This window comes from Eptesicus fuscus, chromosome 7 (assembly GCF_027574615.1).
Source record: "Eptesicus fuscus isolate TK198812 chromosome 7, DD_ASM_mEF_20220401, whole genome shotgun sequence".
NCBI lineage: Eukaryota > Metazoa > Chordata > Mammalia > Chiroptera > Vespertilionidae > Eptesicus > Eptesicus fuscus.
Genome location: NC_072479.1, coordinates 77,042,491 through 77,056,058, shown reverse-complemented (window position 1 = coordinate 77,056,058; position 13,568 = coordinate 77,042,491). Strand labels below are relative to the sequence as shown.

The following is a 13,568-nucleotide window of genomic DNA, read 5'->3' as shown; positions in this document are numbered from 1 at the left end:
CAAAGGGGGAGGAAGTAAGTCTTATGTAACATTTTTTAAATGGAGGGGGACCACAGTTAACATACACTTGGTTCAACAAATCACAATGTCAGCTGTAGTGTTTTGTGTCCTTAATACTCAGTAAGGGATTTTTTAAAAATCTACCCCATTTCCTATTCACTTCCCCTAAATAGGACAAAAATAAATAATAATTTTTAAAAAAATCTATGGTTCTAATTTCAGTCTTCATAAGTAATTTTTTTTTAATTAAGCCAGCTTTTATTGATAATCAGTAACACTTTGCCCTGGCATTTCCTTTATTAACCTTAACTCTTCAACTTCAACAACTAGAGTTCCGCCTTACTTATGAACTGTACCTTCTCGATTTAAACCATGCAAATGTGCTTTGCCAACATCATTTCATCAGAATGTCACTAGTTGCAAGTCCACAATGTGCTATCAAATACTTCATAAAACATCTTACTTCCTATTTGTCCTCCAAGCCAACATTAAAAATAGAGTTTCCTTTGGATGGCGGTTGCTGTTTGCAAGTGGCCCAGGCAAATCCATGAAACAACTGCACCACTTCCTTTTGCAGTCCTGTAGAAAACCTAGCAAAAATACCCTGGCTTAGTTCTTCCTTTTCCCACTGTCCCTAGGAAGTGGGCTGGAGGGAGGTATCCTCACACGGGTCCAGCTGCATTCTCAGTGCGCCAGTTTTATGAAGGTACCAGAGTTGGAGAAATTCCTCCGGCATGGCATGAAAGCCAGAAAAGGGCAAGACATTGTCATAGTAGTGGTGGCTGATGGGCTGCTCATGCATATTCACAGAGAAGGGCCAGAAGCCATAGATGGCCACCTCCTCACAGAGGCCCAGGGCTGCGCTCACCAGAAAGAGTCCCGTGGACAGGCGTTTGGCATGAATTCCCCTACTTTTCCAGAACTTTCCAATGCTACGCAGAAAGTTGGGGTTAGCAAAGAGCACTGTTTGATTGGCACCGACATCTGACAGTGTATAATAAACCCGGAGGGAAGGCTCTGTTCCTGTCTTCATAGAAAAAGCAGGCATATAGATGTAGCTGTGGTTATAAATTTTCATGTTGTCCACAAATGTCTTTCTGGACCACAGCAGGTTCTGAAACCTATTAAAGAGAAAAAGAGGCTCAATTACCCTGGAGAAAAGAAATCCATCAACACCCACTCTGCTGTTCTTCTGATGGGCTTGATTGCTCATACATCCTTGAACTTCCAATTCTCTCTCATCATGTCGCTTGGCTTTCCCCCATCTCAGCAACCTAGACTCAGGTTGAGAGTCCTTAATGAGGTGTCCTCTTAACTAAAATGCATTGCACATTTTGTTCTCTTCCACATTTTATTTGCCTGGAATGTAAGGATGGTTTAATACCCATGAATTCATAAAGTTTTGGTTATTGAATAGGATTTTGATGAAAGCTATTTGTGTGGTCTGACATGAGCACAGGACTGATTCCTCATCTGCAAATCAAAGGAACGTCTTCAAAAATGCTTCTTCACTTTGAAATTCTATGATTCTACAAGTATTCAGATCAATCAATGCTATATTGTAACTATAATATTACATAGAAAAAAAAAGACTTGTTATAAAATGATGCTAAGAGTTGCCCATGTTGCTTGCACCAAAAAAAAACACTTCTTTCCTATTTTCTTTCACTTTGGATTATATGAAGTGAAAGGTCAACTATGTGCACCTAAAATTTATGGTGCACACACTATGTGTCAAACATTGGGGAATTAAAAATTTAATGACCCAATTTTTGGGACACTTTGGTCACTGACAAGGGTATAGAGAGTACTAAAACAATGATGAGGATTCAGTGTTCCTGTAACAAGTAAGGCTGGAATGATGGAGGCTGTGGTGACAGACGAGGCATGTGGCAGAAAACTTGTGCATCTCTCCTTTGTTTGGACTTCACTCTGTGGCCATGGGGAATCTTCACAGCAGTAAACACTTATAGGATTTACTATTTGGGTTACAAATATTTCATCATTTGTTTAGTGGTCAGTCCATGTCAAGAAAGGTAATTCTGGCAGTGGAGAAGGTGTTCTGGAGAAGGAGGAGGCTGGTGAACTAAAGACCAATTAAGAAGTTGCTGGAGTAGCTCAAGTGAAAACAAAGAGAAAAAGACAATGAAATGGGCTAGGGCCTTGCAACCTTTGTTTTCTTCCACAGGAAGGGGAGCCGCCCATCTCAGGTTATGTGCGGAAGGAGCAGCAGCATCTGAGAATGGAGCTGAGCCACAACTAGCAGAAGGAGTCTGGCCTGACATCTTGGCTGGGCTCATCATAAATAATGTGAAACCAAAGTTCTGAATACACAAATCCACAGGATTTTATGCAGCAACCAGTGTTATTAACCTTGCCTGCCATGAAAAGTGTGTTTCTCAAGCCCAAAGGAAGGGAAATTGCTCAAGTTTTCTTCATGTCCTTGATTCAGCAGCCTGCTTTAGCAATATTTCCTGGGCTCTGACAAATAGAGAAGGGATCACAGCATTTTTAGGTGGAATCACTTTACCATAGAAGAAGTCAGGGAAGCCCATTGAACCATATTTTGGAGCTGAGCTAGCTTCTCCAGCAGAAATTCCCACTTCCCAACTTCCAAATAGGCTCTGCTTAGAAAATGTTAAATTTTTCATCTTTTTAAAAAATATTTTTTTATTGATTTAAGAGAGGAAGGGAGAGGAGAGATAGAAACATCAATGATCAGAGAGAATCATTGATTGGTTGCCTCCTGCACTCCCCCTACTGGGGATGGAACCTGCAACTGGGGCATGCGCCTTGACCAGTAATCGAACTGTGACCTCCTAGTTCATAGGTCAGTGCTCAACCATTGAGCCACACTGCCCAGGCAATCTTTCATCCTTCTTAATTGCCCATCCCTATCTCTCCTCCTAAACAGTAATTCTTTCTCAATAATGTAGATATACACTGCAGATAGTATTCTACTTTGTTTGAACAGTGGTTCTCAAACTATAGCTGGAATGATGTGATATCACTTTCTGATGAGAGTTGTCCAGGGAGATGAATTTTTATCCAGCACTCCCCACTGATTGTGATATAAGTGTCCAGGGGATATACTTATTTAGAAGATCAAAGCCATTAACGTAATTTGTCTAGCTCTCTGCATCTATCCCTCAACACCTCTTTATATCTTCAACTAGAGGCCTGGTGCATGAAATTTGTGCACTCGAGGGGTCCCTCAGGCCGGTCTGTGCCCTCTTGCAGTCCTGGAGCCATCAGTCGGACATCCTTAACACTGCTGCAGAAGTGGGAGAGACTCCTGCCACCACCACTGCACTCGCCAGCTGAGAGCCTGGCTTCTGGCTGAGCGGTGCTCCCCCTGTGGGAGCCACTGACCACCAGGGGGCAGCTCCTGCGTTGAGCGTCTGCCCCCTGGTAGTCAGTGCGCATCATAGCGACCGGTTGTTCTGCCATTCGGTCTAATTGCATATTAGCCTTTTATTATATAGGATGTTATCCTTGTTGCAATTCTAAGAGGAAGAAGTGCTCCTTCTTCCCCGCTGTGTCATGGAACAAGCTATTTCACATTTTCTAAAGAACTCTTGTTCAAAGTGGGTTTCCCCTCTTTAAAACATCCAACTTCTCCACCTGTACTGAATTATCCCCTTCTGTCTTTCAAACACTGTTGGACCTTAATAAGAGAAAATTCTTCCGATGTCCATTCTGTTCTCAGAGCTACGTTCTAGGTCTCATTCCACCAACAACATTCTAAAGCAGTTAGTATACTTCCAGTTGTTCCCTTTTGTTTCCTTAAACAATTCCTTCCTTATTGCTGCGCCAAGTGACTCCTATTCCACAGGGCTCTGCTGGCTGATGGAACTTTCCCTATTTTTGTAGTGGACCACATACTAAGGCGAATTATAGACAGCTCCAGTATAATCAAGGCAATTGATTTTCTGTTCCCTGTCTTAAAGCTGACTGATGATTCTTGAAGAGGGTAGTCTTCCTTCCTTGAGTTTTAACTTTGAAAAGGAACACACATCTTGGATTTACTATACTTTTAATTTTATTAACATTGTTTAAAAACCAGACCATACTGTATATTGTATTGTATCACTTTTATCTACTTCATTTTTCAATAAATGACATTACTTAACTCAATTTAATGCAATTTAATAACTATTTATGGCATACTTATTACATTGAATGTTATCCTAATCAAGAGTTTAACAGAAATGGTTTTGAATTTTACCAAACTATTAAAAAATTAAATCAGAATTATAAAAGAGTGGTGTCCAGCTTATCTCTCCAGCCTCATAACTCAGCTACTCATCATGCCCTCACCCTATGCTCCAGTCATCCCTGTATGTGCACTCTTTCATTTTTTTGCATACATAAATCCCTTGTTGCTCATCATTTATTGTCATTTTTTTCTAAATATATTTTTTTTGATTTCAGAGAGATAGGGAGAGGAAGAGATGAAAACATCAACGATGAGAGATAATTATTGATTGGCTGCTTCCTGCACGCCCTCCCTACTAGGGATTGAGCCGCAACCTGGACATGTGCCCTTGACCGGAATCGAACACGGGACCCTTCAGTCCACAGGCCGACGCTCTATCCACTGAGCAAAACCAGCCAGGGTTCGTCATTCATTGTTGATGGGAATGCAAAATGGTACAGCCACTTTGAAAGACAGTTTGGTGGTTTCTTACAAAATTAGACTTTACCATCCAATCTAGCAATCACAATCCTTGGTATACCCAGAGGTGTTGAAAATGTATATCCACACAGAAACCTGCACAAGCATATTCATAATTGCCAAAACTTGGAGCAACAAAGATGTCCTTCAGTAGGTGAATGGATAGAAAAACTATTAAATTCATAGAATGGATAGCTCAGCACTAAAAAGAAATGACCTATCAAGCCATGACAAGACAGGGAGGAATATTAAATGCATATTACTAAGTTAAAGAAGTCAATCTGAAGAGGCCATATACTGCATGATTCCAACTTAATGACATTCTGGAAAAGACAAAACTATGGAGACAATATAAAAATCAGTGGTTGCCCAGGGTTGGAAGGGAAGAATGAAATGAATAGGTGGAGCACAGAGGGTTTTTATGGCAGTGAAAAGATACTACATGATACTATAATGATGGAAATACGTCATTATACACTTGTTCAAACCAACAATATGTACACCACCAAGAGTGACCCATAATGTACCGTAAAATAGGGATTTAGGGTGATTATAATGTGCTGATGTAGGTTCATCAATTATAACAAATGTACCACTCTGGTGTGGAGGCTGATAATGGCAGAGGCTGTGCACGTGTGGGTTTGAGGTATATGGGAAATCTTTGTACTCTCTTCTCTCAATTTTGTTGCAAACCGAAAAGTGCTCTAAAAACAGTCTTAAAAACAAACAAACATATCATAGCTTCTTTACACAATAGCAATCACATTTTAGAAATATATAATAAAACAAAGATATATTATAAATTTAGAACTGCCAAGTCGGAGATGAGCAAATTCAAAGGGCCAATATACATATTAAAATATGCACAAACTAACTGTTGAATCTCAGACAGAAGGCAGGGGAGGGTGGGCAGGAAGAGATCAACCAATGAACTTGTATGCATATATACATAACCCATGGACACAGACAATGGCGTGACGAGTGTCTGAGGGGTAGGGAGGACGGGAGTGGGCTGGAAGAGGTTTATGGGGGGGGGAAGGAGGACCTATGTAATACTTTCAATAATAAATATTTTTTTAAAAGTTGACACTGGAAAAAAATTAATTAATTAAATAAATTAAAATAAAATATGCACAATCACAAGCATGAAATTCATACCAATTAAAACTACAGCAAAAGAACAGTTTTCCATACATCAAATTGGTAAAAATTAAGAAGCATGTCAATAATTATTAGAAAAAATATGAGAAATGGGTACTTTCATGCTTCAAATAGGAATATGAATTGTCACAGACAGTTCAGAAGGTGATTTGGCACTTTCAATATTCACACCTCCTGACCCAGCACTTCCATTTCTCAGCTGGTCCCCTTGCTATTTACAGAGCAACCTCCCTCACTTCTCCTAGGTCTTGACTCAAATGAAAGCCCTCAGGGAAGCCTTTTCTGACCACCCACCTCATCTCTCACCTTTGTTGCAGTTCTTTGCAGTACCTGTCATTACATGACATTTTAGTACATGTGCATGTCTTTGTTTATTGTTTATGTCTTCTTGAATGTCCACAAGGAGAACTTTGTTTTGTTTGCTGCTAATCCACAGCACCAGGAAGGGTGCTGGGCACATGGCACTAAGAAAAGATGCATGAATGTTTGCTGAAGGATGCAGTAACTCAGAAGCAACTTAGAAGTCTATCATGAAGGAAATAGCAAAAACAGTTGTATCCAGACTCTGGATACAAAGCAGTTCTTTTAATAACACAGCTCTATTTGTATCGAAATGGAAATATTTCCAAGGCAAGATGTTATATGAAAAGCAAAGAAAGAGAAACCAAGATGGCGGCATAGGTTAAACACCTAACCTGCAGCCGGGCACAACAATTTCAAAAATACAACTAGAGGTCAGAATGGACATCGTCCAGAACCACAGGAGAGCTGGCGGACTGAAATGCCCACAGCTGGGGGGAAGGAGAAGGCCACGGGGACAGTCGGGGAAGCCGTAAAAGCCTGAGGTATGGAGAAACGGGCGGAGACACGAGCACACGCGCCTGCGGGGAGGATGGAGCCGGAGAGGAGGGGGCGGCTGATGACCTGGCCGGAGTTCACTGGCAGGAAGGAGATAAAGGCTCCGGAGTGCGCTGAGCACCGGCTCCGATTGCACTGAACCCCATTCCGGGCGAAACCCTGGGAAACTCACTCACTTTCGCAACTCCGCCGCCCCCGCAGGCCGCCCGGCCCGGGACGCTGGGGATGCCGCCGCAGCGGCGGCGCCCGGAGCCTGGCGGCCTCCCAGCACCCGTCCCCGCCGCGCAGCCCCCCGCGCGACTGGTCCCGCGGGCCGCGCGCCCCGCACACCGGACGGAGGCCCGGGCGCCCTCTCCGTGCACCTCCCGGCGGCGCTAGACTTCAGTAGAGTTGACTGAATTCAAGGGATTAAAAAGTATAAATTGGGGGGGACGCCGCGGCGGCGACGTCCGGAACACGGTGATGGCGGTGCCTGGAGCTCGGCGGCCGCCCAGCGCCCGTCCCAGCCACGCAGCCCTCGCGCGCCTGGTTCCGCGGGACGCGCGCACCGCGCACCGGACGGAGGCCCGGGCGCCCTTTCCGTGCACCTCCCGGCGGCGCTAGACTTCAGTAGAGTTGACTGAAATGAAGGGATTAAGAAGTACAAATTGAGAAGTTTGAAAAAGATGGCGGCGGAGGTTAAAGGCTGTTCTGTTGCCTCGCACCCAGCGAAATCGGAGGGGATGAGGTGTGGAGGTGCGTGGGTCTGGCTGGTGGCGGGGGAAAGGGGCTTTTGTTCCAAACCTAAGGGAGATTAGCTCTCCATCACCCTGAAACCCATCTTCTGGCGAACCCCGGGAGACCCAGATGCCTGCGGGGAGAGGCGGGACTCTTGCAGAGGTGCGCCCAGCAATCAGTGTTTGCTGCGCTGGAGTGCGGAACTAGGGGACTTAGATACATGGAAGGCAGAAGGACCAGACTCACAGCCATCGAGGCTCGCCGCACCATGGCCTGTTGGCGCCCTGAGACCCCGCCCCGCCCTGGGACCCGCCCCGCATGTTTTGAAGACCTGCCCCGCAAGTCTTGCAGGCACACCTGCGCCCCAAGCAATGGCTTATGCATGTGGGTGGCCTGCCCTCTGGCAGCGGACCAGATGATCTGCTGTTCTAGTCGGACTGCTCCAGGGCCACTCAGACAGGAGGAAGAAACTACAGTTTTTGCTGTAATCCTTGCTGAGTGCCTAAGGCAGTAGCTGATCTACACCCCATTGGAGACCCAGAAACGAGGGCATCTAGTGGTCTGTGGGAGATGACACCAGATTTCAACCACGTGCATAAGGGACACATTCAACGGGAATATTCAGTGAGCGCCAAAGCTTTGCTGCACCAAGACCCGGCCCATAAACGTGTCTCCTGCACAGCAACTCTTCCTTTATAGACAAAGAGAGCCCCCCCAGTGACACCAACAACAATCAAGACTTAACTATACAAAGGAGGACCAAGATGGAGGCATAGGGCGGAAGCCTGATTGTTGCCTACCACAACAACTTTGAGACTACGACAAGAGAGCAGAGCAGACACCATCCAAGACCACCATAGGGCTGGCTGAGTAGATGCTCTACAACTAGAATAAAAGAGGGGTATGTGGGATGATGCTGATGCCGGTGACCCAAAGACCACACTTTAAGAACTACAGCTCAGGCGACACAAAAGAACTATGGCTCAGGCGATACAACAGCGGCCTGGAACGTGCTCGGCGCAGTTCCCCCGGCGGTCTCCGGCTGAGGGGACGGCTCCACTGGCAGCCAAGCACGGACAGACGAGCCCCTATGAGACATGGGGTGGGAGACTCCGCGCTTGCTGACCTCCGAGTCCGTCAAGAATCTCAACGCCCCGGAAGCGGCCAGGTGCGCATGCTCGGCGACCGGCCACCTATGCAGACCCAAGGGCCGACGCAGCGACGCCAGACTGGCCCACCGCCATGCACCGGGTGCACCGGAGCTTCGCCGAGCCGCCGCCCGACGAGTTCTGCAGCAGCCATACTGGAGCTCTGGAAGGATGGCCAGGGGAATTGCTGAGGGGAGATTGACCAGCAGGAATTGGGATCGGGAAGACGGGGCCCCGCTGAGACCCGGGTGCGGGCGGGGTTGCGCGCCTCTGGACTCGGGTGTGGTCACACGCCTCTGGGTATAAGTGAGGCCTCACGTCCCTGGGTCTAGGTGAGGCCACATGCCCCTGGGTCCAGGTGAGGCCGGACTCCGGGTCCGGGTGAGGCCAAGTGCCCCTGGACCCGGATGACGCTGGACCCCGTGCCCGGGCGAGGCCAAGCGCCCCTGGGTCTGGGAGAGCCCACACACCCCTGGGTCCAGGCGAGACCATGTGTCCCTGGATCCGGGTGAGGCTGCGTGCACCTAGGCCCGGGTGAGCCCAAGTGGCCCTGGGTCTGGGAGAGGCCAAGCGTCCCTGGGTCCGGGTGAGACCATGTGTCCCTGGATCCGGGTGAGGCCTCGTGCACCTAGGCCCGGGTGAGGCCACGTGCCCCTGGGTCTGGGAGAGGCCAAGCGTCCCTGGGTCCGGGCGAGACCATGCGTCCCTGGATCCGGATGAGGCCTCGTGCACCTAGGCCCGGGTGAGCCCAAGTGGCCCTGGGTCTGGGAGAGGCCAAGCGTACCTGGGTCCGGGTGAGACCATGTGTCCCTGGATCCGGGCGATGCCTTGTGCACCTAGGCCCGGGTGAGCCCAAGTGGCCCTGGGTCTGGGAGAGGCCAAGCGTCCCTGGGTCCGGGTGAGACCATGTGTCCCTGGATCCGGATGAGGCCTCGTGCACCTAGGCCCGGGTGAGCCCAAGTGGCCCTGGGTCTGGGAGAGGCCAAGCGTCCCTGGGTCCGGGTGAGACCATGCGTCCCTGGATCCGGATGAGGCCTAGTGCACCTAGGCCCGGGTGAGCCCAAGTGGCCCTGGGTCGGGGAGAGGCCAAGCGTCCCTGGGTCCGGGTGAGACCATGTGTCCCAGGATCTGGGTGAGGCCTCGTGCACCTAGGCCCGGGTGAGCCCAAGTGGCCCTGGGTCGGGGAGAGGCCAAGCGTCCCTGGGTCCGGGTGAGACCATGTGTCCCTGGATCCGGGTGAGGCCTCGTGCACCTAGGCCCGGGAGAGCCCAAGTGGCCCTGGGTCTGGGAGAGGCCAAGCATCCCTGGGTCCGGGTGAGACCATGTGTCCCTGGATCCGGGTGAGGCCTTGTGCACCTAGGCCCGGGTGAGCCCAAGTGGCCCTGGGTCTGGGAGAGGCCAAGCGTCCCTGGGTCCGGGTGAGACCATGTGTCCCTGGATCCGGGTGAGGCCTCGTGCACCTAGGCCCGGGTGAGCCCAAGTGGCCCTGGGTCTGGGAGAGGCCAAGCATCCCTGGGTCCGGGTGAGACCATGTGTCCCAGGATCCGGATGAGGCCTCGTGCACCTAGGCCCGGGTGAGCCCAAGTGGCCCTGGGTCTGGGAGAGGCCAAGCGTCCCTGGGTCCAGGTGAGACCATACGTCCCTGGATCCGGATGAGGCCTCGTGCACCTAGGCCCGGGTGAGCCCAAGAGGCCCTGGGTCTGGGAGAGGCCAAGCGTCCCTGGGTCCGGGTGAGACCATGTGTCCCTGGATCCGGATGAGGCCTCGTGCATCTAGGCCCGGGTGAGCCCAAGTGGCCCTGGGTCTGGGAGAGGCCAAGCGTCCCTGGGTCCGGGTGAGACCATGTGTCCCTTGATCCGGGTGAGGCCTCGTGCACCTAGGCCCGGGTGAGCCCAAGTGGCCCTGGGTCTGGGAGAGGCCAAGCGTCCCTGGGTCCGGGTGAGACCATGTGTCCCTGGATCCGGGTGCGGCCTCGTGCACCTAGGCCCGGGTGAGCCCAAGTGGCCCTGGGTCGGGGAGAGGCCAAGCGTCCCTGGGTCCGGGTGAGACCATGTGTCCCTGGATCTGGGTGAGGCTGCGTGCACCTAGGCCCGGGTGAGCCCAAGTGGCCCTGGGTCTGGGAGAGGCCAAGCATCCCTGGGTCCGGGTGAGACCATGTGTCCCAGGATCCGGGTGAGGTCTCGTGCACCTAGGCCCGGGTGAGCCCAAGTGGCCCTGGGTCTGGGAGAGGCCAAGCGTCCCCGGGTCCGGGTGAGACCATGTGTTCCTGGATCCGGATGAGGCCTCGTGCACCTAGGCCCGGGTGAGCCCAAGTGGCCCTGGTCTGGGAGTGGCCAAACGTTCCTGGTTCTGGGTGTGACCATGTGTCCCTGGATCCGAGTGAGGCCTCGTGAACCTAGGCCCGGGTGAGGCCACGTGCCCCTGGGTCTGGGAGAGGCCAAGCGTCCCTGGGACCGGGTGAGACCATGCGTCCCTGGATCCGGATGAGGCCTCGTGCACCTAGGCCCAGGTGAGCCCAAGTGGCCCTGGGTCTGGGAGAGGCCAAGCGTCCCTGGGTCCGGGAGAGACCATGTGTCCCTGGATCCAGGTGAGGCCTTGTGCAACTAAGCCCGGGTGAGGCCACGTGCCCCTGGGTCTGGGAGAGGCCAAGTGTCCTTGGGTACGGGTGAAGCCAGATCCTGGGTCCGGGTGAGGCCGTGCGCCCCTGGATCCATCCGGGTGAGGCTGGGTCCCAGGCCCGGGTGAGACCACGCGCCCCTTGGGTATGGGTGAGGCCACGTGCCCCTTAGTCCAGGTGACGCCGTGCCCCTGGGATCGGCCGAGACCAAACCAGAGGGAGTCAGACCTCCATTACCACCATTTGTCCACCATCCAGAGCTGAGGGGTCAGTGCTGACATGTACACATAAGGAACTACTGGACATCGAAATTGGGTCTCAAAAGAACTGTTGGTCCAGGGGGAAGCTCGCTACAGATTGATTCATTTGCCTGTCAGCATAAATATTATTGCTCGTCTCACATTCAGTTCTTATTAGTATATATCTAGTGACATTTGATCTCGTTCATCTAGAGGAAATGATGAACAACATAGACTGAGGAACAAGAACAGAACCAGAAGCAAGGAGGCATCGATCGGACTATCGGGCCTCAGAGGGAGGATAGGGGAGGGTAGGGGGAGGGTGGGGGGGAGGGGGAGAGTTCAACCAAAGGACCTGTATGCATGCATATAAGCCTATCCAACGGTTAAGTTCAACAGGGGATTGGGGCATGCGTGGGGAGAGGGGTGGGATGGGAATGGGGGGATGAGGACAAATATGTGACACCTTAATCAATAAAGAAATTTAAAAAAAAAAAAAAAAAAAAAGAAAAGCAAAGAAATTCCATAATTACTACTGCAATTTGTATAGTGGATTATCACACCAGATAAAGATACTAGTATATAGCCCTGACCGGTTTGGCTCAGTGGATAGAGCATCGGCCTGCCGACTGAAAGGTCCCAGGTTCGATCCCGGTCAAGGGCATGTACCTTGGTTGCGGGTATATCCCCAGTGGGAGGTGTGCAGGAGGCAGCTGGTCGATGTTTCTCTCTCATCCATGTTTCTAACTCTCTATCCCTCTCCCTTCCTCTCTGTAAGAAATCAATGAAATATATTTTTTTAAAAATATACTAGTATATATATTTTCTATGGTAACACATATGTGTGTAAATACATGGGGAAATGTTAGGATTCACATTAAACTGAAAATAATGCCTACCTAATGGAGAGAGTAGTGAGTATGGGGGAGGGGTAAAGGGTCAAGGGAAGCTTTATTTATTTATTTGTCTTTATTTTTATTGTTGGCACTATTACAGATGTCCCCATTTCTCCCACTTTGCCCCCATCCACCCAGCCCTGGCCCTGCCTTCCCTCAGACCATTACCATGTTGTCTGTGTCCATGGATTATACATTTATGTTCTTTGGCTAATTGGTCAAGGGAAACTTTAGCTTCATCTGGAATGCTTTCATTTTTTAGAAGGTGAATACATTTATGAGTTACTTGTGTTATTAAATTATTTCCTTTTGAAAAGTCAGGCACCTTAGTAGTCACATAAATGCAAAGCAATATAATTGTGAGTTTCGAGTTTACTCTTTTCAACACAATAAATTAGGACTATGTTGTAATTTTATTCTTTTACATTTTAAAATATATTTTTATTGACTTCAGAGAGGAAGGGAGAGGGAGAGAGAACTAGAAACATCAATGATGAGAGAGAATCATTGGTCGGCTGCTCCCTGCATACCCCCTACTAGGGATCAAGCCGGCAACCCGGGCATATGCCCTTGACCGGAATTGAACCCAGGACCCTTCAGTCCACAGGCCGACTGAGCCAAATTGTCTAGGCCTTAATTTTTTTAATATTATTATATTGTTGTTTGTATCATATAAAGCACATTTACAAAAGATTCACAAATGTGCAAGTTAATTCATCTCTTAAGCATATTTCATTTTTAAAGTTCACTTCTACATAAAATACTTTTCTAATTTTTCTCTACAATAACTCTTATTTGAACACTTCCCTTATAATTTACTTCCTGTTCAAAACTTTCAGTGATTTCCAGTGGCTTTACTCATTTCCTCATATTATTTACTTGCTTTTCTCATATTTTAGACCATTTGCCATGTTCATGGCTGCTCACTGTTATTTTTCAGTCTTTGCACAGCTATTTGTTTACACAGCTGTTGCTTCCTTTTCCTCTGTCAATGAACGTTAATTTTGTGTTGATTTATAAATCTTTCCTGTACCTTCTTATCCTGTGGGAGTATCTCTTCCACAGGAGAATATTTTACTAGACTGCAATAGAAACCACATCATACCAAACTATTCCATTCATACACAGTACACATTAAAATACGTCCTAAGAATGCAAACTTTTAAAATATTTATAGGATGGGCACTTCAAACTAAACTGGGATGCTTCTAAGAGGATAGGAATTTAAGACAATCCTTTCAGAGATGGATAAAT

The 13,568-nt window shown here is 48.9% G+C and overlaps 1 protein-coding gene across 1 annotated transcript in view; it reads right to left on the bottom strand.

Annotated features, from left to right (window-relative positions):
• Window positions 1-218: 218 nt before the first annotated feature.
• The window catches only part of ST8SIA1 (ST8 alpha-N-acetyl-neuraminide alpha-2,8-sialyltransferase 1), a 133,991-nt gene continuing 120,641 nt past the window's right edge, over window positions 219-13,568 (bottom strand). Inside the window, exon 5 of the mRNA XM_008140483.3 lies at window positions 219-1,121. Within this exon, the coding sequence (XP_008138705.1) occupies window positions 635-1,121 (487 nt within the window). The 3' untranslated portion in view covers window positions 219-634. The remainder of the gene's footprint in view (window positions 1,122-13,568) is intronic.